A 15,512-nucleotide genomic window follows, 5' to 3' on the forward strand; every position below is an offset into this window, starting at 1 on the left:
TCAATGTGTTCATCTTTAAAGTGCCACAAGACCTTAACAGTAAAAGAAGGAGAAGGAGAAGGAGAAGGAGAAGGAGAAGGAGAAGGAGAAGGAGAAGGAGAAGAAGAAGAAGAAGAAGAAGAAGAAGAAGAAGAAGAAGAAGAAGAAGAATCAATAGCTATATGGTTAATTATTATAGTTTTTTTAATTACTAAACTACATTTATATTCCATTTTCCTCTAAGGAGCTCAAATTGGTGTACATTGTTCTCCTACCCCATTTTATCTTTGCAACAGTTCTGTGAAGTACATTAGGCTGAAAGACAGAAACTGAGCCAAGTCACACAATGAACTTCATAACCAACCCTATCAAGCAATGCTAATGAGAGGCTGGGGATTATTAGATCATTTGAGCGCCACCAGATCTGAGGTCCTATTGGATGGGCTTCCTCATCTGATCTTAAACTACAGGGAGGTTCACATGGGAACAGGAACTAGGATTTGCAATGAAAGATTTTGTTCCTCAGAGTCATACAGTGTACAGTGGTACCTTGGGTTACATACGCTTCAGGTTACAGACTCCGCTAACCCATAAATAGTGCCTCAGGTTAAGAACTTTGCTTCAGGATGAGAACAGAAATCGTGCTCCGGTGGCAAAGCAGCAGTGGGAGGCCCCATTAGCTAAAGTGGTGCTTCAGGTTAAGAACAGTTTCAGGTTAAGAACGGACCTCTGGAAAGAATTAAGTACTTAACCCGAGGTACCACTGTAATGACAGAAAAGGCCCCATAAAACATGCAAGATACCAAGAAAAAGAGAGGACAAATAACCATGCTCAGAGCCTGGACAAAACTCTAAATCAGGGTTGGGGAATCTATGGCCCACCAAATATTGCTAGACTCTAGCTCTCCTCAATCCCAGCCAACACAGCCAATGACTGGGTATGACTGTTCAGACCAGAGAATGGTTCAGACCAGGGTAATTAGGTTCAGACCTAATTTATAGCATTCTGTTTTTAAAAAAAAGTAATTTACCTGGGAATATTTTGTGTGTATTGTCCTCTGTTTACCATTGTAAATGTAGATAGCACCAGCATTCTGGTTTTCTAGTAGCGCTCCAACTATCACATCATTGAAACCATCCAAATCGATATCTGAAGCAACAGCGATAGCAGATCCATACCGAGCGTTTTCAGTCCCTTGAGGCCCTTCTAGGAGTTCTTGTTTGCCCAAAATGCCCTTTGAGAAAAGGCCAGAAATATGTAATAAGTGTTGGAAATGTAAAGAAAAAGAAGGAACATTTTATCATATGTGGTGGGATTGTAAGAAGGTGAAGGGCTTCTGGGAAATGATATATAATGAGATGAAAAAGATGTTGAAATATACGTTTGTTAAGAAACCAGAGGCTTTTCTTCTAGGAATAGTAGGAAATGAAATAAATAGAATGGACTGTAAACTTTTCCAATATGCAGTAACAGCAGCGAGAATATTATTGGTCCAAAAATGGAAACAGGAACAACTGCCGACGCTCGAAGAATGGAGAATGAAACTGATGGAGTATGCTGAACTGGACAAACTAACAGGAAAGATCAGATATATACGAGATCAAAAGTTCATTGAAGACTGGGGAAAATTTTCAGACTATCTGAAATGTGTATGTGATGAGCAAATAACGCTAGTGGGATTTCAAGAAGTTCTGTAAATGATAGAGGACTATTGTATTGATGAAAACTAAGTGTGTGAAGGTTTATAAAATGCAATATAAAATTAGGAAATGCGTATTTAAAAATTTGAATAATGGATGATTGTCAGAGAGGTTGAAGGAAGTCTAAAAGAGAAAATATGTGATAAATTTAGATTGGATACTATAAATGTACGTTGGAAAAATTAAAAAAATAAAATAGAAAAGAGAAAAGGCCAGAGAAAGAGAGCGGGGTTCTTGCATTAGAGTTTTATGAAACACACTAGACAAATATTCTTGAACCTGAATGCAATTCTTTGAAAAAGAAATGGAATTTCCTAGTTCTTACAAAATAGAAAAATCAGATGTGGAAAATCTTATTCTCTTGTCTATTTTTGTTGTGCCAACTATATAGGAAGTCCTAAAAGCAGACACAAGTAATAAAGACTTTCCATTAAGCATCTCAGGAATTATTGCTAAGGTAAGTAGCTTCTGCATACTTCCCAATATTATCAGTAATTATTGCTGTCTGCGTAAAATAGCGCAGTCCTTCTATCAGGCTAATTGATCCAACTAAAGGGACTGTTTAAATGAAAGTCATCCTCAGTGGGTTGAAGGATACTGTGTTCAAATGGGTCTCTTGCCATTCCATTCATTCCAAGAGCTCACCAAGATATGCAGACAGCTTGAAATTTATTTATTTATTTAAAAAAACAACACCACCACTTATCAGCTATTTGCAAGGGGTAACAAGGAGTGGATTTCATCTCCCCATTCTCCCTTGCGCATCAAATGACCCGTTAGTAGAATTTCAAACATTTTGAAAGATATCCATGCATGTAGTTACCCCATATACATGCTTTGGGTGGATGAGAGCCAAATGGAATTTCTGGGTTCTCCATAGACCAAGTATTTAGGAAAACATCAGAGCTTTGAGCTGCTCTCTTGGCAACCCAATATATTTTATGTACCTTTCTGACTGAAAACATATAGACTCTCCCTTCTTCTTTTTTTAACTCATTCATGAACATTGGTGCGCCAACCAAGAGCACATCTGTTACTGAATCGCCATTAACGTCCACGGAACATAGCACACTACCAAAGTAGGAACCAATCTGAAATGATAGAACATTTCTTATCAGATGGCACATGTCAGTGCCAGTTACAGCCATACATTGTAGTCAGATTTGTACAGACAATATACACAACTTTGGAAAGGCAAACTCGCAATGCAATTAAATATCAGTTTTAAACCCTACTCGCGGCAGCTGGTGCCTGTGACATTTATACATATATAACACAAACAAGAAAATTCAGTGCCAAGTTCTGCACTTGCCTGCTCTCCTCTTTGAGAATGAACAATAGTTACATTGCCGTGAACATCAATCTCATAAACCACCACTCTGCCAGTGTAGTTGGACCGTGGAGCACCAGCAACAAAATAGACAGTGTCTTCCGCTGAAAGAACAGCAACAGAATAACCTGAAAAGCAAAGTCATAGTTATCGTTATCAAGTAACAGTGGTGCAGTTGTTCAAAAAGGCAACCGAGCGTGAAAAGTATTCTAAAAGTGAAATGTAGATTCTATTTTGGTTGCTGCATGTCAAGGTCCTTATGACTTCTGGTCCAGCTACAGAAATTAGCTGCAACCTTTGCTGAAAAAAACTTCACAGGGAGCATTGCTCCCTGTGACCTAACCACTCATACATATATTTTAGGACAAGTGATGATCTGGGACCATTCACATTAAATGCCAGGCTCTGAAACAGATGCAACAATGGAGCAGGGGGTGTTATGTTCCCCCTACATACAGCTTCATGTTCTCTGTCATGTGGAACGCAACTGCATTCAGAAAGACCCATGTCAAGACACACATGCACAGCGGCACTATTAACACACATGTGAAGACTCCATAGCCCTCAGGTGAGACACTGGGGGACCTCCGTTCTTGTCCTGAATGGACCAGGAAGTGGAGTGCCACTTTATTTCTAGTTTGACAAATAGACAATTTACTACCCCATGATTTTATGGGTCTTTTTCTTTCCCAGATTCTGAGCTTTAGGAACCTTAAGTACCCAATTTTGACAATATTTCCTACTCCCTGCAGCCCATTGTACCCACTGAAAAGCTGTTTCTGGCTGTTTGAAATCCTCTGGAACAGTACAGGACTTGGCTTGGGGAGGGGGGTTGCATTCAGTAAGAGGGATTGGCAAGAATTGGGTGTCCTGCTTTTTGTGAGTGGAAGTGCTTTCTGCTAGTGCAAAGTTATCCACCAGACACAGCCCTTACTTAGCTGCCACATAATCCATTTTATAGCTTTTGCCTCAGCTATTTCTATTTTGATTATTTCTTGTCCAGAGTCTTGGTCTGAGAACTCTTTAGAGTTTTAGCAAGCTTATGGATGCATATAGGGCTTGGTAACATCTCAAGAAAATAGCTCTGAAGTCCATAATGTTTTCCCCATTAGAATATTTAATCACAGAAATCAGGAGAAAGAATTCTCCATCACTTGCCAATATAATTCTGAAGTGACTGCCTTATGAGACTCATTTTGTACTTGTAAACCACATGAATGTTCAAGGACCCCCATGAGTCTGCAGGCTCTCCCCTTCAAAAGGCATGTAGATAAGAGTCAAAACAAGTTCTTAACACTCATATTGGTTTTTAGAAAACTGTATTTTATTAACCAATAAATTAGATAAAAGACAAACTACTGTTCATTTAAAGAGAGCAAATGCTTGAAACTTCTGGCAACAGTTTTCAAGTTCAAGTATCTAAAAGAAAAGAAAATGCTCTGGAATGATAAATCTTTAATTGGCTTTCCACAGTTCTAAATCAGGAATGTGATAAAGAGTACCCAAGAACATTTGAGAAATATTTCACTCTGCCCTTTGAACCACCACCCTCACCTAAATAGGAGGTATGATTTCTGTCTTGCAAAACTTTTTCAAATGCTTCCTTGGGAAATATAGCAGCTTGTTTTGCTGTCTCCTGCACCACCGTTCCAGTCCACTCATAGGCCCCCACAGCACCCAGCATCAGAACTTCCTTAAGAGAAAGCAAAACAAAGGCAAACAGGAATTAAAATATACTCAGGTATTTTCAGTGAATGATTTTCAATGACACAAGATGCAGTGACACATCCCCATCACAAGTAGTTTTCAATATACTTTTCTACTTATACATGTCTATCGTTTTGTGATTCTCTACCATTCTAACAGTTTCTTCTTCAAGTAAAAAAAGGTAGTATTGTTGGCAACGTAAGTTAAATGCAGTGTTGGTTTACAAGCTGTTCATTACCTTTTGCTGCAAGTATGAAGCACTGAATCCCACTTGTGACATTTCCATCTGGAATAAATCACCTTGATCAGTACCTGGTGGGGGGGGGAATGATGTTTACTCATATGTCTATCACCAGTTACAAATAAATTTTGTGACACACTGATTTCAGTAGGTGGGAAACCTGTGCTCCCCCCCAAGATGTTGTTAGATTCCAACTCCTGTCAGAACCAGCCTGCATGGTCAAAAGCCAAGGATGATAGGGGGTTTGTAACGCAGCAACATCTGGCAAGTAACAGGTTAGCTAGAGCTGGATAGGATTGATTAGTAGAAAGGGAAACTCTTTATTTTAGTACCTTCTATGCTGAAAATTCGCTCTCCCAACGTTCCTGCTTCTTCTAAAAGTGCCGCCTCAGATGACACATTAAAGAAATATTTTGATGTGGGAACACTGGCAATTCCTTTGATTTCTTTGATTAAATTTCTAGTATCCATGTCTTGTCTAATTAAGTATCCTAATACCTTGAGGGGGAGGGGAAAGAATGATCATGTGCATTTTAATAAGAAGCATTCAGATACATCTGTATTACGTACTTGTTACAGAACATTTTTGCCTCCATTTTGTCCCTTCACACAACCTCTACTGGGCATAGCAGATCAAGTGAAAAGGGCTGTCTACCCAGTCACCACATGCTAACCCAGTGGTGAGCATGTTGGGTGGAGGGTACATGCATTTGGAGGGCAAGTGACTTGCTAAAGGAAATTACACTTTTCTTACTACCTCTATCTCCTGTTACTACTTCTGTCTCGGCACCGTGTACTTCTCTGCTAAGGTCATACTGGTGGGGGGGGTAGCACTTTGAGGGCATTTCAGCAGTTCTCACTGATGCCCACTTCAGACATTGCTTCATGTGTGCCTCACTATAAATTATTTCCTTGTGTAAACCACAATCAGGGAAACTTTTAAAAATGTGACATTTTCCTGATGTGGTTAGTTGTTACCATCAGCTGGTGAGGTTACAATTAGGTGGGTCACAGAAGCAGATGACTGTGTGAAGATGAATACGCAAAGCATCTCTTTTGACTGAAATGGATCTAGAAGACCACACTGAAGACTTCTGTATGAAGAATGCAGCATCTATACAGCTATGAACTTGAAAAATGCATATTGGGGATGAACATATATTTCAGTTTCAGTTTCTCTGTGCTTCCCATTTTTCCAAGCTTAAGCACAATTCACTCCATTTCCGCACCAATTTGCAAAGTTTTGGTTTAAAAGTCTGCCTGAAAATTCAAAAGCATTTTCATGCACATTTCTCCTAATATGTACATATATGGATGCAACTCCCTCAAATATATACACGTTTACAAGCAAGTTCTGCTAATATAATGCAGTTTTGTACGATAGTTTCACTGATACATGCATCTTTCTGCACAGTTTTGGGTTGGAGAACTGCGTCCCAAAATTTGGAGAAGTTAAAAATCTGATGGATAGCTGTGGTCCATCTTGTTTATAGGTTTGGGAAGTGTGAACTGGGCAGGTTTGCATGAAAATGTGACTCAAACTATTCCGCCGCCCCCCCCGCCCCCATCCCTTATGAATATTCCTCACAGAAGAGCTACATTCTAGACTCATTGTCACAATTATTTTCGTCCCCTTGTAATCCATGCATTAAAGATAGCAAGGGCTAAAGTTACAGTCGCAATAATGAAAGCCTTACTTACAGCTATGCCAAACCTAGTGATGTTGTCCTCATTACATTTAGTTATCACTTCTTGCATACTCGAACCATCATGTGATTCACCATCTGTCACAACAACCATGACTTTAGAGGCTGTTGGCCGCCCACCAGCTTCTTTTGAGAAAGCTTTACGTCTGTAATGAACAGCATGTGTGATTTACTATATACAAATACTGCTTTATACGCATGCTTTCACGTAGTACTTTTACCACCAACAGAGTGAAGATGCAGAAAAACAGGATCACTACAAAATCCTTAGCTGATATCAAGTACATTACCATTCAAAGTAGTATTCAAACATTGTTTTAATTTACCCTCACATACAGATATATTTTTTTGTCAGTGATAGAGTTGTTTTGTTTTAAATTAAAAAGAAGATCTCTGTTTAGCTGAGCATCAGCTGGTATTCGGTGTGCTTTACCTGGCATATTCAATTGCGCGGAATGTATTAGTTTGGACCCCTCCATTCTGAAAGGTTTCTGACATTGCTCGTACAACATCTCCTTTATCTTGGTAAGTACTCAGGTTGAACACTACTCTTGGGTCAACACCATACTGAATCAAGCCTACCTAAAATTTCAGATAAAATTAAGAAGGGAAAGTGTTATAGTACTAACTAAATAAACCAGTGCAATACATCTATAAGCTCCAGTTCCCATCAGCTCCAGCCAGCATTGCCAATGGCCAGGGACGATGGAAGTTCTAAATTCAGCAGAATCTGGGGGGCGGGAGCGGGACACATTTCCCCCATGCCTAACATTAAAAAATGAAGCTTTACACTGCCAGCTCATACATAATGGGCTGTATCCAATGGTGGCTTTGCCGTAACAGGAAAGACACCCCCCCCCAATAAGGCATGGCGCTTCAGTTCTGCTGACCCTACCCCCTGTGCCCCAATTCTACGCACCTGAGTTTTTGTGGGACCTATATCTAAACCTTGAACAAACTTTTTCAAGAAATCCGATACAGCATGCCAGGGATGAATGCTGTTTGACTCATCACATACCACCACCACATCTATGGCAGAAGAACATTCTGCAAAAGAAGGGGATAGAAAAAGTCTGAGCCAGTTATTTTAGCAGCATAGTCTCTTGTCTCGTATTTAAAGCAAATGAAATTGCTTACTGAATCATACTTAAGTACTTACTTTGCACAGCAGGGGAGAAACTTCTCATGATCTGGAAACTTGGGCCGAATTCAGAGCAGATCCCTGTTGCATAGTACTGGCTCCCACACTGTTGTGCCCACAAAGGGCCGCAAGTCTTTAAAAAGAAGAGGAAGAAGAATAAGAATAAGCCTTTAGAAGTACCTATTACAACAAAGCATTTAATCTCCCTCTTACAATGTGGGACAGAAATATTGTGCTAGAAGGTGCATTGTGCAGTCTCTCTCTCAATACAAGGCTGGACCACCCATGCACAAGTGCTCCGCATGTTAGGTAAAGGTAAAGGACCCCTGGGCGGTTAAGTCCAGTCAAAGGCGAATATGGGGTTGCGGCGCCCATCTCGCTTTCACACCGAGGGAGCCAGCATTTGTTCACAGACAGCTTTCTGGGTCATGTGGCCAGCATGACTAAACCGCTTCTGGTGCAATGGAACACCGTGATGGAAACCAGAGTGCACGGAAACACAATTTACCTTCCTCCCGCAGCGGTACCTATTTATCTACTCGCACTGGTGTGCTTTCGAACTGCTAGGTTGGCAGGAGCTGGGACAGAGAAACGGGAGCTCACCCTGTCATGGGGATCGAACCACCAACCTTCTGATCAGGAAGCCCAAGAAGCTCAGTAGTTTAGACCACAGCACCACCTGCATCTTCACATGTACTCTTGACATGTATATTGGATAGTTTCTAATATTTGGCATACTCAGGAATCTAAAATAGCTACAATCTCTGTACTACATACCAAGTCTAATGCACTTGCAGAGCAGTAAAAAGCTATGCATCTCAAAGTAGATATTAGGTTAAGCTGTACTGTTGCCACACAACTTCAGCACCCTGTTCAAGACCTGTGAAAGGTGATGCCCCATTTTAATGATTTCTAGTAGACTCTGCAAGTGGGCATTATGTTTGCTCTGCTTACCAGCACCAGCAGCCCTGACATTCCTTCAGCTGCTGGGCACGATTTTGTATCATACTCACAAGTCACAGAGTGAGGCCAGAAAGCATTGCCCTCATTCAAATTGGGTCCAGATAGTATTGGCATGAAGCCAAATCAGAGTGAGGCCAACAGTTCCTGCCCTTATTCTGGCATCTTGTAGGCAAAGGGGGGAAATGCCCATCAGCGGTGGAGACTAGGATTGTTGCCACCACCAGAACCCCAAGCAGGCAGCAGAAAAAAACCAGCAAGGGCCCTTCCATTAAATCTTTCATGCCCACAAACCCCAAATCCATTTCAGATCAGTAAAGGTCACCTGAAATTGTTTGTCTCAGCCATAGATAGTCCCCCCCCCCGGCATTTCTTTCACATTAACTGGAACTGGCCAGAAGATGGCATCATTCTAGTGAGCTTATACTAGTAAGTTCTCCATTACTTCCAATTCACTGCATTCTTTTATGAGGACCAGCAATAAAGAAGTTCAGCCCTAACCTTTCAGATCATGCCATGCTTTGTAAAAGCCCAGGAACAGGTGCAGGTGTAGCCACATTCCGCCCACCCCACCCCGAATCAAATCTACAATCAGGGGTGTAATTAATTATTAGGCGAAAGTATTCTGCAAGTCTGACATTCTTCTATAGCAATCCTGCAGCCTTCCCTGACTTGGTGCCCTCAATATATTTTGGACCACAGCTTCCATCATGCTGGCTAGGGCTGATAGAAGTTGTAGTTTAAAACAGATGACGTGCAACATGTCGGGGAAGGTTGCTCTGCTGGAGAATGGGTTACATTTACTCCTTTCTGTGCAGCAATACTTTCAGGAAAATGTCCTGCTTCTTTCCTTAGAAAGGAAGTTAATATATCTTTTTTCTTATTCACAGATCACTTAGGTTACAATCCTAAGCACACTTGCAAAGGAGTGAACCCCACTGTAGTCCAAGGAACTCACTTCTGAGTGTACAGTATAGAGTTAGCAGTAGAGAGATCCCATGGAAAGGTTCCACTGCCTTCCTGTCCAACTCTATCTTGTAATTGGACTTATAAAGCAAATGTGAATGCCTGTGGAAGTGGGTTTTGGTGCATCATGGTGGGCTGAGCATTGAAGAGCACTAGGACCATAATGGAAGGGAACAGATGGTGGAGGCAGAATGTGAGAAGAATCCTCAATAATCTGAGGGTATGTTGATTTACAGTGGTACCTCGGGTTACAAACTCAATTTGTTCCGGAGGTCCGTTCTTAGCCCGAAACCGTTCTTAACCCGAGGCGCGCTTCACTAATGGGGCCTCCCGCTGCCGCCGCGCGATTTCCATTCTCATCCTGGGGCAAAGTTTGTAACCCGAGATACTACTTCCAGGCTAGTGGAGTTTGTAACCTGAGGTGTTTGTAACCCAAGGTACCACTGTATAGGACTGCATTGCAACAGTGTAATCCTATGGTATTGTTCCTCGAAGTAAGTTCCACTGAGTTCCGTGGGGGTCACTCCCTTGTTAAGCATATTTAGGACCGTGTCCTTAAGCTCTTTTGTTGTTTTAACAGAGGGATGGGGAAGCTGCGTCCTTCCAGAACTTACTGGACCCCAACTCCCATCCACCCCAGCCAGCATGGCCAATGGTCAGGGATGATGGGAGCTGTAGTCTAGCAACACCTGGAGGGACGCAGGTTCCCCAGGCCTCTTTTAAAATATCTGGAGCACAAGAAATAGCACAATAATGTTGCAGTTATTTATTGCATTGGCTGCAAGATGAAATAGAGGCAACCCTTCCATGAGCCATGGCAATGAAAGCTGCTTCAGATTCTGGACTGCAGTTCTATTAAAGTATTTCAGTTGCAATGTTATAGATCAAATGACTTGTTTTTTTTAAAATAATGATAGTTAAAAACCAGAGGCAACAACAGTATGGAAAGGGTAGGCAGTATACTGTAATTACGTTTATAGCTGAAATCCTATACTTGCTTACGTGGCAGGAAGTCCCATCAGATTTAATGGGCCTTCCTTCTGAATAAATGGGTATTGGATTGCAATGCAATGCAATGTAAAGGTCTGTTGGTTCAGATATGTGCACAGCAATGGTGTGTTGGAGTGCCTTGCCTTCCGGATGATTTCTGCTGAATAGGCACATGGAGGAGTTGGCACATAGCAGTGATAGGAATTTTGGAACACAGAGCCTTCATAGTATGCCTCCTGCAAAACTTTTATTTAAATGGCTATTTTTCATCCACGCCACAGATAAAATTACAGCCTTGTCTTGATTTCCTATATCATCAGCACATTAGCCCTTTCCCATTGTGTATTCATGTTCAAAATTTTAAGTATTTGTATTGCAATATGCATAACTCTTTGGTACATCTGCTTTTTAAGAAAACATTTCCCACAAATGTTAGAGCAGCTTTAGACTGGTCTCTATAGCATAAGAAACATTGTGCATAATGCAAACAAGTCATAAGGGACTTGTTTTCGTTGCATCTGCAGCATGCAAGCTCAACATACTGAATATGCTTCTCAAGACTATGCAAATAACATGCACTAAAAGGTTTCTCGGAATATAATTTCAGACTTCATTATCAACAAGCACAGGGAATGCTTCTGAAAGTGATCACAACTTTGAATGTTTGTAAATTTTGTGCATCAGCATTATATAGTGCAATATGCACAACAAAGAACGAATCCCATTTTAAAGTCTAGACTCTAGATGATGCAAAAAGAAGTTTCACTCAAATTCTTCCCTGCCAACAATAACTCCAAGTATTTAGCTGCAATTATTTTCTCTTATCTAAGTTCAATTGGCTTTGCAAGGCTTGATCCCAGTCAGAAAACCACCAGAAACAATAAACTGAAATTCCAAGAAGAAATTGAATTGAATTGAGTCCAGTAGCTCATTGGTAGCCAATGCGTTTTCAGGACTGGTGGCAAATGGTCCCATCAGGTTGTCCCAGTTACCAGCCTAAACAGCTGCATTCTTCATGATTATATCTGCCATCCAAATAAGCAGACAGCATCTGTTGAAATCTTAATTCCATGAAAGCTTTTCTCAACTGTGGGTAGGAAATGTTAGATAAGTACCTTGCAATTTGATGATCCTTCTGAAAAGCAGCAAAGCACTAAGAGGAGCAATTATTATTAATCACTTCCTCCACTACAAGATATATGGAATTTTAGACTAGGTCAATGATTATTATTTCTTTATTTCTTTATTGCTTTACACTCCAAGGATCTCAAGGCAACTTACATGAATGCAATGTAACATACAAAAGTATGTAAAATAAAATACCAGCCGCTTGCAATGCTACAATATGAAAACAATGAGCTAATGAAACAACACCTACAGCAGCAGGAAAACAACAACAATCAAATTCCAGTCTTTGTCTGGAACTGACTGGAAGACAATAAAAAACATTAAATTAGAGGGAAATGTTATTTATTATTTATTTATTTTATTTATTGAATTTCTATACCGCCCTTCCTCCAAAGGAAACAATATAAAAACACAGAAATGCACAACATAGTAGCATACAAAAACAATACCCTCCCCTACAGTTTAAAAGGCCGTAATTAGGCAAAGGCCTGGGAGAAGAGGAATGTTTTTGCCTGGTGCCTGAAGGTATGTAGCGAGGGCGCCAGGCGAGCCTCCCTGGGGAGAGCATTTCAAAAGTGGGGGGCCACCGAAGAAAAGGCCCGTTCTCATGTTGCCACCCTCTGGGCTTCTCACGGAGGAGGCACACAAAGAAGGGCTTCAGATGATGATTGCAGGCTCTGGGTCAGTTTACAAGCAGAGAGGCAGTCCTGAGCCATTTAAGGCTTTATAGGTAAAAACCAGCACTTTGAACTGAGCCCAGAAACTAATTAACAGCCAGAGTAGTCGGACCGGGATTGACGTTTTATGTACGTATAAGCAAACCCATTTATCACTGCAATTTATATCTTAACTCATTTGGATGAACTGCACTGAAGAAGGGACCCAAGAAAAGCTTAAAAAAAAGGTTATAGTTTCACCACTGACTGCCAAACAGGCTATATTTTATATTGCATCTGCAGCACTTACCAAAAATCCTCCGCTTATTGAGTTTCTTACTAGGGTTAATCCTAGATTCATATACTTCGTTATCGCAGTAGCATTTGGGACACTTGCAAAAGCTAAAAAGACACAATACAACAATACGCACAATCAAGAGAAATTCAAGCTACTATTTTCAATGTAAGCAGCCAGAACCCTGTATATCTCTTACCTATGTCCCATATAATCCCCTAAAACAATACGTGTGCTCTCTTAATAAGCATCATCTGTGAACTATTAGAAAAAGAAGAAGAAGAATTGATATCCCGCTTTATCACTACCCAAAGGACTCTCAAAGCGGCTAACAATCTTTTTTCCCCTTCCTCCCCCACAACAAACACTCTGAGGTGAGTGGGGCTGAGAGACTTCAGAGAAGTGTAACTAGCCCAAGGTCACCCAGCAACTGCATATGGAGGAGCAGGGAATCAAACCCGGTTCGCCAGATTACGAGTCTACCATTCTTAACCACTGTACCACACTGGCTCTCAAAAATTGTTTGTGGCAAGTATCCTCCATTCATGAAGTTGCTTTCCGCCAGAAACTCAGCACAGGCAGCAGCTTAGGACCTTACTGTTCTGACTACCATTTGAGGCCAGGATAAATCATGTAAAAAGTTTTATTTTTAGTAACAGAATGTTACATATTTTATTTATTTAGTACAGCCATTAGATCCGGCAATTCTTCCATCATAGGACTCAAGATAGCAAATATGAGGTTCCCAGGGAATCTCCCAACCAGACACCAACCAGACTCAATCCTGATTAGCTGCATCATGTGCCCTCAAACCATGCCCTGGTTTGCGTTAAACACATTGAGCTACTAAGCACAACACAAGCTCAAATAAATGTTCCTCACTTCTTATCTAGGGACTCTAATTCTCTCACACAGTCCATGTGCATTTCTTCCCATAGATTTCTGCCATGTGCAGAAATTCGAGTCGTCCCCCCCCCCCGCAAGCAGTTGCAATGATGTGCTCAAAGTTTATTCATGCACTCAGCAGAACAAAATATATGACCATACATGCTATGTACAGATTTTTCACAAAACAAAATGTAGGTTTTCAGTCTCTAAATAGAACTGAGCCTACATATACGTAGAGATGACAGCAGAGCCATCCCTGTTTAGCAATTATGGGTGGTGCATTGTGTTTTTATATGTTATAACCAACTTTGGGTGGATAAGAAATAATAATAAGAAGTACAATAATCAAGATGATAATGACGTACGCTGAGGTCCATGGGAAGAAAGGCAGGCTATACAATTTATTCTTTAATTTATTTGCTGAATTTGGAACTTACTCTGCAAGTTCATCTTTGAACATTGGGTTCCCGGTTGATTAACATCACACTTATAGACGTCGCCCATTCTGTTTCCTGGATATCCACTCCAGGGTGAACCAACAAGCAACCTGGAAAACAGACATATCTTTACAAACTGTATGGTCATTTCAGTTGAAAGACTCAACTCTGTAAACAGTAATTGAAAGTATGAGCTCAAGGTTACTACAATAATTATCTTTAGGATTATTTCTTTGGTCTCTGTAAAACAAGGGTAGTCAACATGCTGCACGCCAGATGCTGTGGACCACAATTCCCAACAGCACAGCCAATGGTCAGGAATCATGGGAACTGTAGTCCATAACATCTGTCATGCAAACATACTGAGTATTCATCATATGGCAGAAATGTATTTATAATTTTGCGTTCCTTCTGGCCAGTTCATTTTTTACATGGTAACATCTAGCCAATTTTACTACCTCATTTTCACTTGTGGGAGTGACTTGCATCAACTAGGGAGTAGGCATTATTCTTGGCATCCATCCACCTCAAGAGACAATGGAGTGCGCCTCCATGGGTGAAGTCAAACCGCCGTGTTAACAGCACCAGAGTGATCTCTCTGGGGCAGAAGCCTGGGCAGTGTTTATGGAGGTCCTGGGCTGCCTAGATGTAATGTGTATGGGTTGCTTGTGTGTAAGTTGCCGCCTCTCCAGGCTTTGTTGCCTTGCTAAACCTTTCAGTCTGGGCAGCCCTTCACTTCATGGCTGCCTCAATCGCTAGCAGTATCCGTCAGTGGGCATTTCTTAAATCTTTTCCAACATAAAAGTTGTTTGACACCCAGCCTCCTCCTACTCTCTCTGCGCGGAAGTCTTCCGCGCAGGGTGGGCGTGGGTAGCGGAGGACCCGTGCTCTCCCCGCTGGTGTCCGGTGAAGAGTCCTGGAGCCCTCTTGCCGATTCCCCCATCAGCCCCTCTATATCCCTGGTGTTGTGCTGTAAGAGTTGCAGGAAGGAGGTGTACAAGGCACCATTCAACTGTCTTAGGGACTCTACTCCCAATTTCTGTAGCTTACTCCTTAGCCTTTTCTTCTCATGAAGATATCCCACAAGGCTGTGGAGGTTTAGGATCAGAGTTTTCCTTCTCCTAGATGTGCTACCTTTCCAGGTTGATGAGCCCCATCTGCCCCTTACTTCCCTCTATAGCACATGCAGAAACTGCCTTCTTGACCATTGGACCCACTATTGATCTCGTCCACTCAATGCACTAGAGCCTCTCTTCACATGCAGGGAAAGTCCCTAATTCACCAAGGGTTTGGGACCCTAGTGAGTAGGCATTAGTGACAATATAATTATTACTTGAGGCACACCTCCCTCTCTGCAAAGAAGGGTTAAATCTTTGCTATGCAAACA

At 41.3% G+C, this 15,512-nt stretch overlaps 1 protein-coding gene across 2 annotated transcripts in view; it reads right to left on the minus strand.

Moving 5' to 3' along the window:
* ITGA2 (integrin subunit alpha 2) overlaps positions 1-15,512 on the minus strand; it is a 57,559-nt gene that overhangs the window by 24,082 nt on the left and 17,965 nt on the right. For both annotated transcript variants that reach the window (XM_083465726.1, XM_083465727.1), the window contains exons 3-14: positions 14,126-14,235; positions 12,816-12,907; positions 7,824-7,938; positions 7,584-7,711; positions 7,098-7,246; positions 6,660-6,810; positions 5,291-5,456; positions 4,956-5,029; positions 4,565-4,703; positions 2,993-3,138; positions 2,628-2,771; positions 1,011-1,214 (exon numbers count right to left, since the gene is read on the minus strand). In XM_083465726.1, coding sequence (XP_083321852.1) covers positions 1,011-1,214; positions 2,628-2,771; positions 2,993-3,138; positions 4,565-4,703; positions 4,956-5,029; positions 5,291-5,456; positions 6,660-6,810; positions 7,098-7,246; positions 7,584-7,711; positions 7,824-7,938; positions 12,816-12,907; positions 14,126-14,235 — 1,618 coding nt within the window. The remainder of the gene's footprint in view (positions 1-1,010; positions 1,215-2,627; positions 2,772-2,992; positions 3,139-4,564; positions 4,704-4,955; positions 5,030-5,290; positions 5,457-6,659; positions 6,811-7,097; positions 7,247-7,583; positions 7,712-7,823; positions 7,939-12,815; positions 12,908-14,125; positions 14,236-15,512) is intronic.

The sequence above is a fragment of the Podarcis liolepis genome, assembly GCF_965112155.1.
Source record: "Podarcis liolepis genome assembly, chromosome: 11".
Classification (NCBI taxonomy): Eukaryota; Metazoa; Chordata; class Lepidosauria; order Squamata; family Lacertidae; genus Podarcis; species Podarcis liolepis.